General features: G+C 37.8%; 1 protein-coding gene across 2 annotated transcripts in view; it reads left to right on the forward strand.

The window, feature by feature from the left end:
• AKAP6 (A-kinase anchoring protein 6) overlaps positions 1 to 22,994 on the forward strand; it is a 258,121-nt gene that overhangs the window by 54,179 nt on the left and 180,948 nt on the right. For both annotated transcript variants that reach the window (XM_063290024.1, XM_063290025.1), the window contains exon 3: positions 21,958 to 22,209. In XM_063290024.1, the coding sequence (XP_063146094.1) occupies positions 21,958 to 22,209 (252 nt within the window). The remainder of the gene's footprint in view (positions 1 to 21,957; positions 22,210 to 22,994) is intronic.

Genomic DNA, 22,994 nt, shown 5'->3' on the forward strand with positions numbered 1-22,994 from the left:
AATATGAAATAGGAGGATGGCATAAAAATTAAACTAGACACTGAGCTGAGAACCTGAATTTCACTTCAGTAATGTTTTTTTTAATCATATACCATCCTGTTCCATCATAACAGGCCTCGAAAAACTAGAGATCGTCGTTGCTGTTGTGGTTACATACAATTATGTAGCAAATAGTAGATATCCTTGTAATGATAATAATAGTTGTGGAAAAGAAGACGAAGCAGAAACATTGCCTTATTACGTTGGTACGCACGTGCTATCAGTCTTAAGTATAGTAAGTCCGTAGCTATGTTTGCAACTCCTGAGACAGCTGAGAAGAGAAGCTGGAGTGCTGCAAAAATTAGAGGGCATTTTTCCTCTCAGAAGCTGCTTTTGAGAGATGCCCCATAGTGAACTGTACAACAAAGCAGATGCAGTGCGGGGAAAGCAGTGATGCTGCATTAGACTGACTCACTAAGTGCTCTTTGGGATTAATGCTAAAACTCTGGTATTTCAGTAGCAATGTTTACGCCAGTCTTTCTCAACCTTGGCAGCTTTAAGGTGTGTGGACTTCAACTCCCAGAATTCCCCAGCCAGCCATACTGGCTGGAGTTGAAGTCCACACATCTTAACGCTGCCATGGTTGAGGAAGACTGGTCTAGAATATGTTTCTCCTAGCACAACAGCATATATTTGAACTGACTCAATACTAAAGTTCTCAGTGATATGCATGGGGCTTGAATTAAAGTAGAGGAACAAAGTCAGTATCTATAAAAACCTGGCGGAGCCCTCTGAATGTGGAAGCCTTCCATAAAAGGTTGTTTATAAGTGATAGCAGGAAAATAAATGTGAGTATATGGTTGTACATTTGGATTACTAACTGTTTCCTTTGAGATGTCTTTGTGAATTGGATTTTTAAAGGTATTACGAAACCATACGCACAGTACAACACTTCCCTCCGTTTGCTTATAGTTACAGTAGAGTTATTTTTGTCAACATTTCTCAGATCCCAATTTCCCTATGCAATATAGCATATGTAACCAACATTTTTCTCTCTTCTTTATTGTTTGTGATATAGCCTAAAGCTGAATGCTGTCCTAGTTAGTGTGTGAGGTTGCTGAAAGCCACAGTATGTGCATAAGCATACAGTAATTTTTCCCCCCCTCCCACAGGCTAATCTATAAACTTCAATAGTTGGCAAATCTTAGCCAGCAGTTGAGCTTTGGAGATTAAAGCAGGGATAAATAAGGGAAGTATCTGTGAACAGATAATCCCCTTTTAAGGAGGCAAATACTGGAGGCGGAGAGATTACAAATGATGCAGAGATGATGGTGTGTGAAGAGAAACAAAGTTGTTCGCATCACCCGTATTTAGATTCTTCTTCTTCTACAGTATACAATAATTACATTGTTTTGGTGGTATATTTAGAAGTCAACCAACTTCTGCTCTGATTTTTTTGTTCAAAGGGTAGCATTAATTTGATGTCAAATTATTGTGAACAAGCACCTTTTTCATCAAAGTTTTGTGCTTAGCCTATATTTATGAATATACTATCAAGCAAATCCTAGAAACTGATGAATCTTTTTGTTAGATAATTTTTGTACAGTTGTACAATTGTACAGTTGACAAGTAGGCTGATATTTTCAGATTACTGGAGGGAGTAGATAATCATTCCCAGAGATTATCAGTTTCTAGATTTGCATTCCAAACTTCTATTGATGCATGCAACAGAAGTTTGGAATGCAACTCTAGAAACTGATATAATAGTTTGGTCTAGTGGTTAAGGCTCCAGGCTAGAAACCAGGAGTCTGTGAGTTCTAGTCCTGCCTTAGGCATGAAAGCCAACTTGGGCCAGTCCCTCGCTCTCAGCCAAATTTACCTCACAGGGTTGTTGTTGTGGGGAAAATAGGACAACAACAACAACAACCCTGTGAGGTGAGTTGGGCTGAGAGGGAGTGACTGGCCCAAGGTCACCCAGCCGGTTTTCATGCCTAAGGTGTATAAAATAAAAACAAAAACAAAACTAAAAATTAAGCTATGTGACTAGCTGGATTTCAGTCCTCTAAATATATTTCTAGTGTTCCTGAGATAGTAACATGTAATATGGACATTATTATTATTATATTAAAATTGTTCTGAGCCCTATTTTGCAGAAAACAAGAAGGAAAAGTGCAGCCACTTACTACAAAGAGCCACCATATTCAGGCTGATGGGGAATTGGCCTTATTAATAAACATTTTGTTTTATATGAAGTATAATATAACCTTCAGCAAGGGAGGCAAAGGAAAATGGAAACGAAACCTTTAAGAATGTAAGTGGAGAAAAGATGCTTTGGGACGTTGCTGCTTAGCCTATGTCACTGGAACTTTCTGCTCCTCTGTCCTGCACAATTAATTAATCCTTGAGAAGTGACCCTCAATTTCTTATCTCACAAAAGGGGCTTACTGGGTTTTCTACCCATCTCCAGAATATGAAAAAATTAAATTATTATTGCTAATTATTAATAATAATAATTAAATTATTTTTAATTCAAGGGTTTAATTTGTATGTTAAATTAATGTTATTTTGTCTCTAATGTGAAGGACAGTTTCAAATTACATAATCCCTTCAGGAATTTCAGTCACAGGAACTAATCTGGAATAAATGATCTGGTTTAGCATGAATTCTATTTCTTGCAAATAAAGCATATGATCAATGATTTTCTCTGAAATCTGCAGAAATAAGTCTGTTTTATCCACAAGAGGTTATCTATAGCTGTGTGTGAGAGACTGAAGGTTCCACTGCAATTGTATCACAGCGCCATCTAGTGCCTCTAAAAGAGCATCAAGAATTTCCAGCAAGCTTTTCTCTAATTGTGAATTTGACTCAGGGAGTCAAATTCCAATGCAATCTTATAATTTTATTTATGTATGATACATTTGTATCATGCAATATCTGCAGTGAGCTCAGAATAAAATAGATAGTTCTCTCCCTCCCAATAAAAGACAATTAAAGGAAAAAGTAGACTGGCAAAATGGCTGCCTAGTTTATGAATTGAGCTTTCTGGCTAAATTGGCATTAAAATTCTGCTGGCTTCATCTTTATCCGGCACTGTGTACTATTCACTTCTCTGACAGCAAACATGGATTCATTATGACTGTTTTCCCCATTTTTAATTCAAAAGCAAATTGATTTTTGAGCCACTCGGGTCTAAAGTAATGTTTTCCAGAAGTGGACCTAATCCATTTAATGGTGTGGAAGTGACATGCTCCAACTTGGTCTTATCAATTTGATAAGAGGGGCTCCTGAACATGTCCATACACTACTCTTATTTGCTAAATAAGAAGTAGCACAGCCACTCTGCTCTAAACTTTAGAAGTGTTCTAGTGGTCTAGTGGCTAAGGCACCAGGCTTGAAACCAGGATCCTGAGAGTTCTACTCCCACCTTAGGCCTGAAAGCCGGTTGGGTGACTTTGGGCCAGTCACTCTCTCTCAGCCCAACCCACCTCACAAGGTTGTTGTTGTGGGGAAAATAGGAGGAGGAAGGAGTAGTAACTATGTTTGCTGCCTTGAGGTATTTATAAAAATAATAAAGGTAGGATAAAACAAAACTAAAAAAATCATTATCACTTCATGACAAAATGGGTGTTTAGACAAACCATTGATAGAAGTGGTATGCCCTTCACATATTTCTGCAGGTGTACCTGCTGCAGCAAAATTATGCCAATTGTCTTACGGTATCCTCAGTATTCATATATTCCTGTGGACATACACCAGGATTTCTCAAACTCTGTGGTACTCTGACCCCCTAAAACAATAACTGAATTTTTGTAACCGGTCTCCCATGAATGAAACTAATGAGCTCCCACTCAGGAGCAGTGTGCCACCTGTTAGTTTAGAAATTGGTTCTTTATCCCATTGTAGAGAGCCAGGGAGATGGCCTTGAAGCAAATATCCCAAAACTGTCATGTGAACAAAGAGGACAGACACATTTCTTAAGTTCTAGTAAGAGAGATATTATTAAGAACAGACTCTTCTGTGACTCACTGGGGTAAAAGAGGATGGGGGGGAGGAGGAGAGGAGAATCATAATCAGACCTGCAAGTTTCTGGTATTATAGCCTATCTCAATAAAGTATTTATTATTTATTTACTTATTCATTTAAATTTATTGGCTGCCCAACTCCAGTGGACTCTGGGCAGCATACAAAACTAGAAAAAAATATAAAAACATTTAAGCGGATGGACAGCCCAGACTAGAATGATCTAATCAACAACAGAATCAACAAAACAAAACAGGGGCCTTAGACAAATAATAAACATCAACCCCAGGCCTAGGACCAAAGCCAGGTTTTCAAAGCTTTCCAGAACCCCAGGAGAGAGGGCGCTGTCCTTATCTCGGGGGGGATGCTGTTCCAGAGGGTCGGGGCCACAACAGAGAAGTATAGTTCTAGTCTTCCTATAGAGTCTGTTTCCTGATCTGGAACCCTGTGAGCTTGACCCATTGTCAGCTTGACCAGGCAAGGAGGGACTCTTCTGGCAACAATCCAGTTTTGCATTGACGAAGTACCAGTTTTCACTGGCGTCTGGCTTTGCAAGTCAAGAGGCTTGTGCATGCAAAGCTGGATCACTACCAGAACTAAGGTCTTTCTCTGCTTGGCAAGTTAGCAGCCAGCTTGCACACACAAAGCAGGACCAACTTTGCACAGAGCCCTGGCTTTCCATGTGTAGACTTCATGGCTTGCATACAGAAAGCTGGATTATTATTAGAACAATAACTTGCATACAGACCGCTGAATTGTTGTAGGGAGCACCATGTGGAGGAGCACAGGATCCATGTCCAGTGCTCCAAACTGGGAAAATTGAGCATCCCAAAGCTGGAGACTGTGCCAAAACCACAGCACACCAAAAGACCAAATAAAATCTAGATTAGACCTCTTGATTCAAGCATCAATCTTCCAGCATGCAAGCAGGAAGTGAGGAGAAGAGCAGCCATTGAATACAAAAAGCCGCCACTTGCAATTCTCCTCCATCATGTATTTCACACCTTTTACCTCCTTCTAGCCCTGCATAAGATTTTGGTGTGTTTTACACTCTGTGCAAGACAGCAACATCTTTCTTGCAAGTTGTTGCTTCTGGGATCATTTATCATAGAAAGATAAGGAGCAAGGAAGAAGCAGAGACTTCCAAGGATTCTTTGCAGAACAGCCCACCCCATCATCTCCATTTCCTGAATCCACCTCCTTCCAGATGTTCTTCCTTCTTCTACCAGTGATAGGACTGACCACTGTCTTTCCTTCCAAATATTTCCATGCATATTTCTCTTTCCCCACTAGCTCCCAGTTTACAGTCTGGCACTGCATATGCCTTCCCCTCTCCTCCAAAAGAAGTGTCTTGCCTGGTAGCATAGTACCAGTGCCTTCCACAGTTGAACAAAACATATCAGGTGCACCAGCAAATACACATTAAAGAATCACAAGAGGCAGCATACGAATAATTGTTATTTAATTAATTCAGCATCTACTGCAGTGCTGTTCTGCATAATGTTTCACTGAGCCAAGAGGAAAACTGCAAATAAACCCTTTTCTTCCATTCCTCCTGAACTGACCTGCTTGCTGCCAGCCAATTGGCTGCTCCTTGAAGAAGAATAGTGTAGCCTTGCAACTCCTGCATGTCAAACCAGGTGAAGAGGAAGGGTACTCACGCAAAGCTGTAGCCCTATAAGAACTTGCCTGGATGTGCGGTCTGGGTAGAGCAGGATGGAGTTCTCACAGCTGGCAATCCCCGCCCGCCCAATTTGTAACCCTTCTCAAATTTGATTGTGACCCCTGGGTAGCTGCAATCTACAGGTTGAGAATTCTGATGTAAGTTTCTGTAGATCATTTTACTAGCACACATGGGATATTATAAATCATGACTGGGGACAGAGAGAAATAGTAAATGAGAGCAGAGAGAAATGAAATACAGAGGTTAAATATCCATGCTAACAATTACCTTCTTGATAGTGGCCATTGACAAAGCAGTTGTTAGGCATACTGTAATACATAGATTTTGTGTTGATGAGCTTATTAACACATGTAGTGTGATAAGAAACTGGTTTCAGTTTAATTCCTGGGAAATAGGTTTGAACTCTCAATGAATTCTAATTCCATGATTATACAAGAAAAGAAATCTAAGTAATAGGCCTGTGCAGAGATGACATGATTCTTCTCCATCAGAGGAGACATAATTATCCTTGATGAGGCACAAACTTGCATTAAGTAAACAAGCTTCATTTTGTACAAAGGCAAATACTTACAGAACAGGACGCAGCAGCTTCCTAGCAGACAAAATTCTAGAGTTAACTAATTCATGTGACTGGCACTTCTTCCTAGCTGTTAGGATACTCTCCTTACACAACAACTTAACCCTTCACTTGCAGGCCTGGTGTGATCCCTGCCCTTCTTGTCCCAGTAGTTTCCATTTCATTGCACTCCTGCTTGTCTGGAAGAGACAGCTGAATAATAAGATAAAGGTCCAGAAGTATGGAATGTAACAGCTGTTTTTATATAGATCATTCAGAGTGATGTAACCTCATTGCTTAGAAATGGATGGAATGTAATCATCATCCTTAAGAAGATGGATGGTGGTGGTGAGGAACCAGCTGAGCCAGTCTCCCCACTTCTTTTGCAGGAAATTCCATACTTTAAAGAATCACTTGATTAAATCCTTAAGGGTAGAAGCTAATCTGTCTGGCTGTTTAATCTCTCAGAAGTGGAAGAAATGAAAATTCAATGTGATATTTCATTGCAGCAGGCTCACCTACTTTGTGTTTTGCTGAAAGATATAAAGAAAATGGTTTAGTTCAAAATGTTAGTTCTACTTAATCAATTATAATATACAAGTAAATGTCAGCTGAGATGTTAGAGTGATAACTTCTCTTAGCTCAGAATGCATAATATTGGTCTTGAAAGTCATAAATGAAACTTTTACAATGGTCTGTTTTTCATGAACCTTTCTTCCTAAAAAAAATTGACTAAGCCAGTTTAAAAGGCTAGATTTAACAGTTTTCATTTATTTTCCTCCACCTCCAATCTGTTTTTTAATTGAGGCTGTGTACAAAAAAAGATTTCTATAGCAGTAAAGAAGGAGAGAAGATAGTTTAAAACTCTAATAAATGGATTGGCTATGAATATTAGTTTAAATTATATTAATGAAATATCAAAGTCATGATTATTTACATGTCATTTACCAATTGTTTATCTTGGCATTCTTTGTCATCGCTAGACTTCAACTTCAGTATGAACAGCATTAAAGCCATCAATTGGCCACCTGCATTCATGAACAAGCAAACAAGATAACATACAGACAAACCAAAATCTGTGCATCAATATATATAAGCAGAACACAAAATCTGAATTGGCTGTCAATTACCCATCATAACATAGTAGAAGAAAGAGCATAGCCAACGCAGTCTTTTGCACAAAGCTGGACCCAATAAGTTCTCGCAATTAAACAACAGTTTGGCTTCTGCAGAAGAAACAAAATGCTGAAGGAGGTGAACATAGAAAAGCATTTTTAGGAACTCTTCCTATACGTCTTCTGTAGTAACAAAATGGAGCTATCTCACAAAAGGAGCTCATTTTCATAAAATAAATAATAAATGAAACTATTATTTATATTTCAAGCATATTAATCAACACTACCTTATGCAGCTTAATCATATTTGCCATTTAACTAAGTTCCTGTAATTGAATTAGCATTTAAACTCATACTTTTGCTATGCAGAAACACTTTGAAATAGTGTATGCTGTTAGAATGAAAATGAAAATTGTTAACATACAAAGAGCATTTAAATAAATTTAAAAGATTAAATATGAATCCACACAAGACATTAAACTTGAGATACAAATCTCACAACTCTTTTATAAATAGTTTTTTTCAGCCAAATTCTTATCAGGAATGTGTGGATGTGGGATTGCCTGTTTCCTCTTCATGGAAGAACTTTCATTCTGTGTCTAAGAGCGGCTTGGTGGCTTTCAGGCAACTGGCTAAGAATGTATATGTCTAGCTACACACTCCTGAATGTAAAATGCTTTTCAGAAGGGAAGGAAGGAGGGAGGATGCAGCTACGAGAAGAAACAAACGATGCAGCAGAGGTACCCTGCTTGGTTGCTGCTGTCCCATCATCCACCACCACTCTTGCATCACTAATAACCCAGCCATGCCGACAGCATGGTGATCAGGCACTCCTCAGGTTTATTTTTTAATCATGAAACTTTCAGTGATATGTTTAGTGTCTAATATTGCTTTAGATGTTCATCTACTGGTGGTGTGTTCATTTTAAAAAGTTTGTTATTTTTCTGATTCATAACCCAAAGTTCTATTTAAGTTTTTTGTTGGCTGAGGAGGCTTGGGCCAGCCTGCTCTATTAAAGAGGCTAGGCTTCATCATGCATATGCAGTATTCTGTTTCTTCCTTTTTTTGAATAGGAGGGTTTTTTCCCCCCAGGAATTAGGTTGGAGGAGGGTCATCCCTTCTTTTCTAACTCAGTTTCCTTATGGGTGAACAATGTATTAATTGTATTAATTTATCTGGAATAAACTTAAGATACTTAAGGAACAGTTCAGTTTAATGGTGGTATTTACATGACTGCATAAAAGTATGTAGGCTTGCTGCCAAGTTCATACCTGTATATAAAACAGCACTGATTGTATGAAGGGAGATTGTGGTTTGGGATCTGGAATATGCAAATCTGACAGTATAACAAATAATAACTATAGTTACATTGGGTATTATAATCATAGTTAACAATTAACTACAGATCCTGGTTTGAAATGCCACTTAGTTATTTAATTGTGATTAAAGTTTTAGCTTCTGAGAAAGCAGAAAATGCAGTTCTTATAAATCATAACTCAAAGCTTTAATATTTCTATTTTGAAGATGAAGGATGAATTAAGGATGGGATTGTATTATGCAAACATGAAAGGTTATTATCCCCAAATCCAGCTATAATGACAATCATAATTAGTTGTATATCACAGTTAATTTTTAGTTTTTTGCCATGTTCGAATGCTTGGTTTTATGCTGTTTAGCTGTTAGATCTATGTGTACAAATTGTCCTTAAAAATGTAAAATTCTGGGTGAGAGAATGTGATGAATATTTTAGTGCATTTTCATAAAATAAAGTTGTATCACAATGAATTTTGCTTTGGTGGTATGAAGATATCCACAGGGTAGTGTGGTATTTATCCTAGAATGAAGTAGCAAGAACTTCTGAGCTGAAAATTATATCAATGTTCTATTCTCAGTTCAGTTCAGCACCCTATTATACGGTACTGAAAAAGCTAGCAGCCCCCAATGTGAATTTAGTATTTTTCTGGTGTTGTGAGTCACTGCAAAAGGGAAGCAAATGTTTCCAATCTTCTGATCTTGGTGTTCTGAAAAAAAAATTATCTCAGAGCTTTCGTGTTGAAAGCTTTCTCCAGTTTTACTGAAAGTTTTAAAATCCAGATCATGTTTGCTCACAAATCCCAAAGATTTCATAAGGCATTTGCTCTTCGGTGTTTCAATATATCGTATAATCTTATAAATGTTTACTTAGAACTATGTTCCACACAGTTCAGCTGGGCTTATTACTAAGTCAGACTGAATAAATTTGCAGTCATGTCAAGACAGAAAAGCTTTCTCCAGAAATAAATCCAAATTTGAAACTTTATTATCGGCTTTGTATTGTAACCAAGTGACCGATTTATATTAGATTCCCTTTTGCCATCTTGGTGCACTGCTAACATTCTATTGGAATGCATGTCAGTGACTAAAATAACCCAACTAATTTCAAGTGGCAAGTGGCTGGTGAGTCAGAGATCTTTATGACAGAGAAAACATTCTGGGGTTATAGTAGCTCAGAAACTTCTGTGCAAGGAAACAGCTAAGTTTAATCTGAGGAATAATGTGCTCACAGATTTTTTGAAGGTTATATTTTAAATTTGTTTTTCTTATAAAGCAAAAGCAATTGCCTGAGAATTGAAAATGGATCCAACTGTGATTTGTCTGGGTTTTACATTGGCATGTTTCCTGAATTGCTAACTCAAATTAACTGCTTTGGCCAAGAAGAAGAAGAAAAGGGGGCTATTAATCTTCTGCTAAATAGATGAATGAAAATTCTCCTTTCAAAACAATTAAGGTAGGACATGGAGTAGTGGGAAATAATTAACAAAGCATAGACTCTGGAAATAGATCTGAGAACGCCAGTTTTTAAAGTGTAACCTTTGCAGACGGTTCTTTGTACTGTAGCTTTTTAAAGGAGATCATATTTCATGTCTATGAACTTTCCTTTAGTGCTCTTCATTCCTTTGCATGCTGTAATTTCTGTCAAGGAATACTTGATGTTGAAATAATTACTATATTACAAGCTGTTTAAGGAATTAGTACATTAGACTATCTTGTTGAAGACAAGTCCCCCCCCACCTTCTTTCTTTCAGTTTTAACAGCCAATATATCAAGTTTCTGTGGTAACTGGTTGACATTATCATGATCTTAATAATTTGTGTGATTAAGTATATTTGAAGGGTTGCCATAGCACTCTATTTTATTCTGGGCAGGTTTGCAGGTTTTTACAGCTTCCATGCTTTTGATAAAGATTCATTCTTCCATGGCTAACATCAGTGAAAAATAATACTTGTGCTTTAGCAAGGTTTAGAACAGTGCTGCTTGGCTATTTATAATTCAAAGTATGATTAAAAATAGATGCTGTTATATACAACTGCATTGTCTTGGCTGTAAGGTTTGGCCTAAAAATATAGTGTATCATTTTTTTTATTTTATCCTAACAAATTCAAAGTAAAAATAATTGTGGGTATAATTTATTGCAAATATGTTATTAGTGCATCTGCTATATTATCCAAAGTGTTCAAGACTCAGGTTAAATGAATTGAATAATTGGTAGGTAATGGTGACCTAGTTACAGTAATGTTCCATCAGTTTCCATTACTATAGTGAGCAGATGTGTTATTCTAACATCTGCATATTTGTGTCTAGTAATAATGAATATTATACATAGTGCAGCTCTGCCTTTGCTCAATATATATATACATATATATATATATATAGCTATAGTTTAATAATAATAATAATAATTTGTTAAATTTATATATCACCCAACTCCCAGTGACTTTGGGCAGTTTAATAGTAGAGTTCTGCCTGATACAAGAAGATGCCATATTCAACCCCCACCATCTCCAGGTAGGACAAGGAAAGACCTCTGCCTGAAATTCCTAGACTTGCTTAGACTTTCCATCAGTTATTATTTACATTTAAAATAACCATTAGGCTAATGGCATTCTCACAAATAATTTCATCTCTACCTTGGGATCTGATAAAGGAGGAAGTCCTGTCTATAGCAGTAGCTTGCATAGGACTGAATACAGTATATATGATCAGCTTTAAATGGAGGTGATGCAAGTTATGATGAAAATGCAACTCTACGAATATAAGTGATAGGATAGGAAGGAAGAATATTGCTGACTTTTGCCACTTGGAGAACTAGATTTTCAGTTTAATAATGCAGTGCATATGAAGTTTTTCTACTTGGCATCTTAAGAAAGACCTCATCTTTATAAAAATGAAGATCGTTCCAGAAATGCCTGTCCATTGAGCTGTCAGGTGAACCATTTTTACACAGTATGTCTATGACTACAGCTACTACAGAAAGGGAAATAAATTTATTTTTCTTTAGTTTTGGAACCTGACAAGAAAAGTGGCTTGGATTTGGTTGGGAAAAAATCCAATGAAGAGGCATTACCAGATATCTGAGATTTGAAACTGCAATGACTGTTGAATTTGGAAATAATCAGATTTACATGAAGTATATTTCCCCCCATCTTTCATTCCAGACCTTAGAAACCCTGCAGGATTAAGATGCACTGAGTCATGTATAACTCAGCTTGATTAAAAGTGTTCTCTCCCCAATAGAGTTAAATTTAGATTGTCCATTGTGGTTCTTATCATTCATTTAAGTTATGTTACATTATATATATTGCTCTTGACTAGTGTGCCATTTTGTTATTTAGGTTTTTATTTTCTGTTTGTTACTTGAAACCCCATTATTTCAAGGCCATAGTTGCCTCACCCGGAAATATCTTTCATTCCATCAGCTTGGCACATTTCCTCTAGGGGCAGCTGACATGGAGTAGAATTCCTGTCTAGTTCTATTGAATTTAGTAGTAAAGAAATCTTAGAAGAGACTGCTTGCCAGAACTGCATGTATACTTGTTGTTCTTTCAAAACAATAATATATCAACTATGACATAAATAAACATATTTCTAAAATTTATCTTTACAATTTTGTGTGGTCTCTCTTATGATCATGCCCAATGTGTGATATACTATTTACTATCTTTCTTAATTACCATGCAAACAGAAATATTTATCGTTGATATGGATGTAACAGTTTATTTACATCAGCCTTCCTCAGCCTATTGCCCTCCAGAAGTGCTGAATATAATTATGTTTTCCAAGCATGTACCCATTCTTGTTGGAAACAGTTGTCCATTCAAAGTCCAATACATCTGGAGGGCACCAGGTTGGGAATGTGGATAAGATAACATGCTAATAACAAGTTATATTTTATTTAGTAATATTTAATATTTCCTGTTGCACTACTACAGGAGGGTAGCCAACATTCTGATGGTTGAGAGCAAAACTTAATTTTTTTTTAGGTAGTTGGTATCCTCTGTGGGTAGAGTGCAAGGCAGATGTGTCCAAGTTATTTGGGCAAGGTTCTATAGTTTTTTAAGAAGGGGCTTGGGAGTTAGATTTTTTACTTAAAAAAAAGCCTATAATACATTTATTTTATGGCTTATACTACAGTTTTGGAGACTTCCCACCTCAAAATTACAAGGTACAGTACTATGCCATGAATTTTCATAAACTATGATCGGAGATGACTTCAGGGGGGTCCAAAAAACTGCTTCAACTGCTGCTCATAGCTCTTGCTTTTCCACATATCATCCTGGGAACTCCCCTCTGAGCCAATTCGTTTTTTTTCATGCCCCTCTTAATATATGGTGCCCAGAATGGGAAACAATATTCCAGGTGTAATATATCCAGCATCAAGTACAATAAAGTGATTACTTCCCATTATCCTAATGCAGTGCTTCTGTTAATGCAGTCCAAGATTTCAGTGGCCTTTCTGTCTGTCGCATCACACAACTTTCTGATATTCAGCTGAACATGATCTAGCATTTAGTCTAGTGCTCACACTTGTCAGAGTCATTCTGAATAACGAGATTTCACTCTGTCTGGCATTAGCCAATCTCTCTAGCTTGGTATCATATGCAAATCTGATAAACATCCCTTTTATAAAGTTGTTGAATAGCGCTGAGCCAAGGACAGAACCCTGGGAGGCCACATTTCCTCTAAAAAGATGCAGAACCATTGATAAGCACCATTTGGGTGCAGTTATTTGAGCAATTGCAAATTCACCAGGCCACAATACTATCCAGCTGCAACTTGTTATCATGAAAGACCTACATGAAGATCAAAATAGCCTTCATCCACAGCCAAAACAGTGACTTCATAAAAAGAGAAAAGGTTTATCTGACACAACTTGTTGTTGACAGTCCCATAATGGTGCCTGGTATTATTTAAAGCATTATTTTCTAAGTGGTTGCAGATGTGCTTTTGGCTATCTGGTCTTGTATCTTGCCCAGTATACTGTAGATGTTAAACAAGAGAAAATTTCCCAGGATCTCCTTCTTCCTCTCTCTGAATATTGGGACTATATTTGTGCTTCTTTTTTCAGTTCTCCAAGAATTTTAAAAGTAAGTAGTTCTGAGTTCTCTCCTGTCAGCTTCTTCAACTCCCTGAAGTTTATGTAATTTATCTAGCTCTGGGAACTTACATTCATTAAACTAGCAAGATTTCTATACCTATATCAGTCATGGGATGAATTCCACCACTACCATCACTTTACTCAATTATGTTAGGAAAGGCTGGTATTTCTGCTTATACAGAAACTATTCTAACTCCATATGCAGGGTGCACTAAAAGTCAAGCCTCATAGCCCAATCACAATATATTTTTTCTCAAGTAAAATGTTACTGTACTTAGGAATGTTCAAAGGTCATGTGTCAAATGAGTTAGGAAGTGTTTAGAAGAAAACAGCAACCAATTCAAATAGTTAATGTAATTTATATAATAAATGGTCTATGGGGCCTGACTTTTGGAATACCCTGTATTTAGACAGAGGAGGAAAAACAAATATCAGCACTAATTGGAAGCAGTATTTCAGGACAGCCAAGGTGCTTATGAATGAACAGCAGCTTTATCTTCCTAGAACTTATTCTGTTTTCCTCCATCTAGTCCCTAATTGCTTCAAGATACTGGCTCAAGGCCTCTACAGAATCTGCAGTGTAACCTAGAAGAATAGGGTACAACTGAATACCATCAACATACTGTTAATACTTCAACCCAAACCAGTGGATGACTTCTCCCAACAGATTCCTATCATTATTAAACGACATGCAGGAGGGGATTGTGCCCTGGGATATACCATCTTCCAGTAATCACAGGCTTTATTGCTCTTCCCCATGACTCTCATCTGGAACCTCCCACTTAGATAGGAGTGGAACCATTGCAAAACTGTGGCCTGTTCTCCCAGGCATCATAGGCAGTCCAGAAGGGTACAATGGTAAATGGGAAGTTGGAGACTGTGTAAGTTGTCTAAGATAGCTGAAAATGGGGGAAGGGCATACCACTTCTTCCCTCAGAGAGGGTAGGATCTTGCCCTCTGTCAGAGAGGCATTGATCACTCTCAAATCCAGCCAAAGAAGCCAGGCTGGATATGGGTACATCCCGCACGTGGTAGACTTCATACTACAGAGAACCCTACCCATTTCATCAGGTTCCACAAGCTCAAAAGAGTTCTACCTCATATGCAAGATATGGCCCCACTTACTTTCCCTGATTTTGCTCAGCTGGTGCTAACTCTATATAATAGAGTGCTAACTCTATATAATATGAGTGACTGCAAAGAAAACTTCACAGTAGCCTGCAACAACTTGTCTACCCCATCATTCCTCAAAAGACGACTTGCTAAAATCTGGAACTAATGACATTTGTGCATTAATTATGGAATTAATAAATTTCCTATAAAAGACTTTAATTACTGTGAGAAATGTACTTATTAGTCAATTCTTGCTTTAACTGGAGAATAAGAATTTTCTGAGATTATATGTAGGTAAGATATTGATGAGATTGTCCCTGTATCTATATTCTAGGAGTTGATTGGTTGATTTAGGAATTACTATTTCATTTTTCCCATTTAACTTCTAATCAGGTCTTACCCTGCTTAGCTTTCTCAGTTCAATCATAGTTAACTTGTACTGTCACTGTAGGCTGTAGGATAAGTTGGGAAGTTGAAAAAATATCCTGGAAGAAGATAATGGAAAACTACTTCCATTTTTTTAATAAGAACACTACATGGAAATACCTGTAAACTCTACAGAAGCTGTTGTTTTCTTTGCATTTTTAATAGGACATCCTATTAATTGTTAAGGGGAGCCATTAAACATTACATACAAATGTTAGAGAAGTTTTGCCTCTCCCTCCTCTTCATTCTTGAAAATTCTTATCTGGCTACAGGTTATGCCTTAGATACTTTGCGTACTTATCCCTGAAGAAACTATTAAATTGGAGGTCAAGAGTAGTCAGTTGTTCTGTTATGTAAAAGTAATTAACTTGTATTGGGTATTTTGTCTTTTTGTCTTATTTAATAAAATGAAGAGAGAAAAATAACAAAAGAGAAAAGGGAAAACAAACAACTCACTAACAAGATAGATTGTATATGTAAAGGCTTCTCATGCATGTTTGTGTGTATGATTTTTTTTTACATAGAACTTTCAATAAAAGATGGCCATATTTCATTGTGATCATCAATGTATGATGTACATCTATAAACTAAATGCAAGTGATATCAGGTCTTCAATCTACTGGGTAATTGAGGGCATAAATTTTTCTTTCCGTTATTGAAAAACTAATTTCTTAGCAATAATAAAGACACAGAAAATTCATTTCTGTTGTCCAGCTGTCAGTTTCCATGTAGTAGGTATGTAGTTGAACAAAAAGTGTGCATCTGAAAATATTAAAGCCAAATTAATACTGTATATATAATTCTTCAAAGAACATTAGGATACTGCAAAAACATGTTTCTTGAAGCATTATTCTGGTTGCATTTCCACCAACATGATGATTTACTCATTTCTTTTCTGTACAAATGCAGTTGTGTCCAATAAGTCCATTTTTGTTATATAAGCCATAATCTACAATATAATAAGGTTTGGGGTATTAAGGTTAAAAAATATTCCTGTTGTTTAGGCTCCAATTCCTTATTCCATTCAGTTTTTAAAGTTTGCATACGAAATTGATTTATTGATAACAGATATTGATAAAGACTGATTGTAGGCTTTTTGGTCTCATAGAATTTAATGATAGCTTCTAATACTGTAATGGTATATGGGAATGATCTTGGGAGACAGGGGGAAAAGCCACAGCCTAAACAATGGTCTGATAAATGCTTCTTGGCCTTTTGGCTAAGATGAAGTGTAGATAAATGAAACCTTGAGTCCGAAGGAGGGGTGGAGGTGGAGAAAGCATCTCAGAAGGGACCCTACCTATAGTAGTTTTTGTGAAAGTAAAAATAAGGGAGAGGAAAGGTACTTTCAGACTTGCAAGATTTGGTTACTGTAACCTTACAAATAAAAGTAGTGTTAGTACTCATGGTTGGTGCTTCTGGTCTGGACTCCCTTGAAGGGCTAACAAATACCTTATGTGTCTTTAAAAATGTGCTGCTAGTCCAAATTGAGATGACAATAAATGTTGTAATTGTAAATATTGCCAGTGGGTGGCAACTGACAAATGTTATTTTTATTTTAACATTAAAAACTCATTGTTATTTTCCACTAGTTGATCTAATGTAAAGATCCCAGCCTTCAGCAAAGGATCGTTACCTTGTCATGGTGCTGGAGCTTGAGCTCCTCAATGATGCCATGAGCTAAACCGTGAAGGGCCACCCAAGACAGGAAGGTCATGACAGAGAGGTCAGACTAAATGCGATCCCTGGGGAAGGTAATGGCAACCCACCTCAGTATTCTTGCCGTGAAAACTAAATGGATCAGTACAACCAGAGATATGTCGGTATACCATCGGAAGATGAGACCCCCAGGTCGGAAGAGGGTCAAAATGCTACTGGGGAGGAACAGAGGATGAGTTCAACTAGCTCAAAGCCGAAAGGACGGCTAGCGGCCTATGGTGCTGGTGGTGAACGGCAAATCCGATGTTCTAAGGATCAACACACCATTGGAACCTGGAATGTAAGATCTACGAGCCAGGGCAAATTGGATGTGGTTATTGATGAGATGTCAAGATTAAAGATAGACATTTTGGGCATCAGTGAACTGAAATGGACTGGAATGGGCCACTTCACATCAAATGACCACCAGATCTACTACTGTGGACAAGAGGACCACAGAAGAAATGGAGTAGCCTTCATAATTAATCGTAAAGTGGTGAAAGCAGTGCTTGGATACAATCCAAAAAACGATAGAATGATCTCAATTCGAATTCAGGGCAAGCCATCTAACATCACAGTGATCCAAATATACGCCCCAACCACAGATGCTGAAGAAGCTGAAGTAGAGCAGTTCTATGAGGATCTGCAGCACCTACTGGACAACACACCTAAAAGAGATGTTATTTTCATCACGGGAGACTGGAATGCTAAGGTGGGCAGTCAAATGACACCTGGAATTACAGGTAAGCATGGCCTGGGAGAACAAAACGAAGCAGGACATAGGCTGATAGAATTTTGCCAAGACAACTCACTCTGCATAACAAACACTCTCTTCCAACAACCTAAGAGACGGCTTTATACATGGACTTCACCAGATGGACAACACTGAAATCAGATTGACTACATCCTTTGCAGCCAAGGTGGTGGACATCTATACAGTCAGTAAAAACAAGACGTGGAGCTGACTGTAATTCAGATCACAAACTTCTTCTTGCACAATTTAGGATCAGACTAAAGAGATTAGGGAAGACCCACAGATCAGCTAGATATGAGCTCACTAATATTCCTAAGCAATATGCAGTGGAGGTGAAGAATCGATTTAAGGGACTGGACTTAGTAGATAGGGTCCTGGAAGAACTCTGGACAGAAGTTTGCAACATTGTTCAGGAGGAGGCAACAAAATACATCCCAAAGAAAGAGAAAACCAAGAAGGCAAAATGGCTGTCTGCTGAGACACTAGAAGTAGCCCAAGAAAGAAGGAAAGCAAAAGGCAACAGTGATAGGGGGAGATATGCCCAATTAAGTGCAAAATTCCAGAGGTTAGCCAGAAGACATAAGGAATTACTTTTAAACAAGCAATGTGCGGAAGTGGAAGAAGACAATAGAATAGGAAGGACAAGAGACCTCTTCCAGAAAATTAGAAACATCGGAGGTAAATTCCAGGCAAAAATGGGTATGATAAAAAACAAAGATGGCAAGGACCTAACAGAAGAAGAAGAGATCAAGAAAAAGTGGCAGGAATATACAGAAGACCTGTATAGGAAGGATAACAATATCGGGGATAGCTTTGACGGTGTGGTCAGTGAGCTAGAGCCAGACATCCTGAAGAGTGAGGTTGAATGGGCCTTAAGAAACATTGCTAATGATGGCATCCCAGCTGAACTGTTCAAAATCTTGCGAGATGATGTTGTCAAGGTAATGCATGCTATATGCCAGCAAATTTGGAAAACACAAGAATGGCCATCAGATTGGAAAAAATCAACTCATATCCCCATACCAAAAAAGGGAAACACTAAAGAATGTTCAAACTATCGAACAGTGGCACTCATTTCACATGCCAGTAAGGTAATGCTCAAGATCCTGCAAGGTAGACTCCAGCAATTCATGGAGCGAGAATTGCCAGATGTACAAGCTGGGTTTAGAAAAGGCAGAGGAACTAGGGACCAAATTGCCAATATCCGATGGATAATGGAAAAAGCCAGGGAGTTTCAGAAAAACATCTATTTCTGTTTTATCGACTATCCTAAAGCCTTTGACTGTGTGGACCATAACAAATTGTGGCAAGTTCTTAGTGGTATGGGGATACCAAGTCATCTTGTCTGCCTCCTGAAGAATCTGTATAACGACCAAGTAGCAACAGTAAGAACAGACCACGGAACAACGGACTGGTTTAAGATTGGGAAAGGAGTATGGCAGGGCTGTATACTCTCACCCTACCTATTCAACTTGTACGCAGAACACATCATGCAACATGCTGGGCTTGAGGAATCCAAGGCTAGAGTTAAAATCGCTGGAAAAAACATTAACAATCTCAGATATGCAGATGATACCACTTTGATGGCTGAAAGCGAAGAGGAACTGAGGAGCCTTATGATGAAGGTGAAAGAAGAAAGTGCAAAAGCTGGCTTGCAGCTAAACCTAAAAAAAACCAAGATTATGGCAACCAGCTTGATTGATAACTGACAAATAGAGGGAGAAAATGTAGAAGCAGTGAAAGATTTTGTATTTCTAGGTGCGAAGGTTACTGCAGATGCTGACTGCAGTCAGGAAATCAGAAGATGCTTAATCCTTGGGAGAAGAGCAATGACAAATCTCGATAAAATAGTTAAGAGCAGAGACATCACACTGACAACAAAGGTCCGCATAGTTAAAGCAATGGTGTTCCCCGTAGTAACATATGGCTGTGAGAGCTGGACCATAAGGAAGGCTGAGAGAAGGAAGATCGATGCTTTTGAACTGTGGTGGTGGAGAAAAATTCTGAGAGTGCCTTGGACTGCAAGAAGATCAAACCAATCCATACTCCAGGAAATAAAGCCAGACTGCTCACTTGAGGGAATGATATGAAAGGCAAAACTGAAATACTTTGGCCACATAATGAGAAGACAGGACACCCTGGAGAAGATGCTGATGCTAGGGAGAGTGGAAGGCAAAAGGAAGAGGGGCCGACCAAGGGCAAGGTGGATGGATGATATTCTAGGGGTGACAGACTCGTCCCTGGGGAGCTGGTGGTGTTGACGACTGACAGGAAGCTCTGGCGTGGGCTGGTCCATGAAGTCACGAAGAGTCGGAAGCGACTAAATGAATAAACAACAACAAATTACATATATATATATATATATATATACACACACACACACACACACATTATGGATTTGGGGAGTTGAACACCACATTAGAGTAGCCCATAAGCCCTGTAAATAAATATATATACTGTCATTATACCATAATAATAACAATAGGAATAAGAATACTTTATTAAACTTGTATGCTGCCTGACTCTCAATGACTCTGGGCAGCTCACAACAATCAAACAAAGAAATTACTGTAGAATAATATAGATAAAATATAAAATATAAATTGTAATGAGTGCAACGCTCTATTACCATTAAGTCCAATTCATACGTAAATACAGTAGAAATCTCTTTAATGGAAAAAGCATACAGAATGGCAAAAAAGTTGCGAATGAAAGTTCCCACACTTTCCCTAACTTAACCCAGTGAGTGCATGATTCCCCTCCCTCGCTCTGATATGACACCGCCCTTTCGTCAGTTCGTGCCGGTCTCTTGACTCCCTGTAGGTGTCTTCAGCAGCTCAGCCAGTTGACCTTGGGTATGAGAGATAGTCCAAACATGATGTATTCTCACTCCTGAATGTTCCCCCTCCCACTCTGCTGACTTGCAAGTCTCGACACATGTTGACTTCATTCGTGCATGCGAGTCCAATCAGATGTTCTGGGAACTTTCGATCAGGGAGCATGACAAACAATAAATGATGGAGAGCATGACAAAACGATAAATGATCAGGGAGCATGACAAAAGATAAATGATGGCAAGCATGATGAAGTGAGGGGATATGTTTTCCGAAGTAAAGAAACTGATGTTGTTAAATGGTCTGGATCCAAGATGATTTTAGAAGAAAAACGTAAATGTTCTAGATAAATTGCCCTAAGGCCTAAGTAATATTGCTGTTGGTCAGTTGTTTGAGACAAATTAATGTACAAAGCCCTGGGTTAAGAATAATGAAGAAGTTATAGCAAGTGTAAAAAGTAGAACAATGATGTCTTGTAAGTTCTTCTATATGACACATGATGCAAATACTGTTTGTATGTGGTGAATGACCTACCTAGAGGGAAGGTGAAGGAGGTGTTTATTCTTTGGATGGAGGATCAGAGCCAGAGGAAAAGGTCAATCAGCAGAAATACAATTAGTTCATTTTCCTCTGCATTAACATTTTGTTGTTATTATCCTATCTTGATATTATTATTAGCTGTTTTGTGTGTTACAAAGCTCAATTCTCAGCAGCCAGCCTTTAGCATTGGATATCATAAAATCAGAGTTGGAAGTAATCAAACTATGTCTGTATCAGAAATAATCTCATAAGCTTTCGGTATGTGCTGTTTTCTCTAAGAAGCAAATTTTTGAAAAAGCAACAGAATTATTTACTAAAAGATAATAATTATATTTACAGTGCTAAAAGAGCAATCTTTCACTGCTATTAGTATCAACCAGTTCTCATTAATGTAACAACCTATATACACATCTTAAAAGAGACAATATAATATTTCCAGGTTTTTAGATCAGATCACAGCATTTAAACCACAGTGTGCTTAGAGTTCAGGGACTGAACTCAGCTACTGATTTCTCAAGATGCCAGTCATTCTCACCAGTACAACCTACAGAAAAGTGTAATAGATATCAACTTTCCTGAAGTTCATAAAATATCAAAAGTGGGCTTTTGATCTAATGTGCATACATTATCCCTATAGAAGTTTGTGTGTGTGTGCGCACACGCACATGCATTCGTGTGCACACTGTTTTTATGCACCAGCATTTATATGGACCTAAACAGGCTTCTTGGTTTGTGTGGGTAAGCATATACATTTTTCAAATAAATAAATATATATATATTTGAAATAGTTATGGCTAATATTCTCTTTTCTCTGTTGTCACAGGATATATGTGAAGATATCTCTGATCATGTTGAACAAATCCATGCTCTTTTAGAGACTGAATTTTCCCTGAAACTTCTGTCTTACTCTGTCAATGTAATTGTTGACATCCACACGGTACAGTTTCTTTGGCACCAGCTTCGAGTTTCTGTCCTGGTTCTGAGAGAGAGAATTCTTCAGGGACTGCAAGATGCCAATGGAAATTACACCAGGCAAACTGATATTTTGCAAGCTTTTACAGAAGAAACAAAGGAGGTATGGCAAGTAAATATAAGACATTCCTTTCTGAATTCTAAATCCTAGTTTTGTTTGCCTGCTGAAGCCCTTATTAAAACAAGTGAATCAATTTTTGTTATATAAGGCTAGGCTAGTTAAGCTAACCCCAATGTTAGTCTGTTTTAGGTACAGCAAAGAATTAACACTGTATTCCTTCTTTCAGAGTGACCAAACTAGCTGAAATAAAACGTGTTTTCTTTGAGGTTGCTGTTTCAGAGATAACTGTAGAGCTAAAAGCAAAATGCCATTGTAACCTTAAACTGTAAAGGGAACTAAGTGCATTGCTTATTCTCTGTGATAAACACAGAGGAAGATACATCAATCATAATGATTCCCTTAATGGAAGCGTACAGGTTCACATTAACAATACTGTTAAGGGAATGTATTAACTCACAAGTAATATTTTCCCCATGATTACACAAATACGCACACATTCATTATAGGCAAGATTTTCTTGAACAACCTGTGTCATAAATCTCATTTAAATTGTAATTTATTCAAAAGTAGAATACCTTTCACACTACATTCTTGCATTGCAGTCCTGCAGATACACTTTATTTTGGAGTATTTAGATTCTGCCATATTCCACTGCTGCCTATTCAGCGCCATAAACTTTTTTTACAGGAAAGCAAACTTTGTGCCATTCCTAGGGACAGTTGAAAGATCATAACATCAGGATCAAGACAGTTGAAATCACATGGTCACATAAGAATTCCACAAGTGTGGGCCTTTGATTTAAAATACTTTTATCCTTTTAATCAGCC

This window comes from Candoia aspera, chromosome 1, assembly GCF_035149785.1.
Source record: "Candoia aspera isolate rCanAsp1 chromosome 1, rCanAsp1.hap2, whole genome shotgun sequence".
Taxonomy (NCBI): Eukaryota; Metazoa; Chordata; class Lepidosauria; order Squamata; family Boidae; genus Candoia; species Candoia aspera.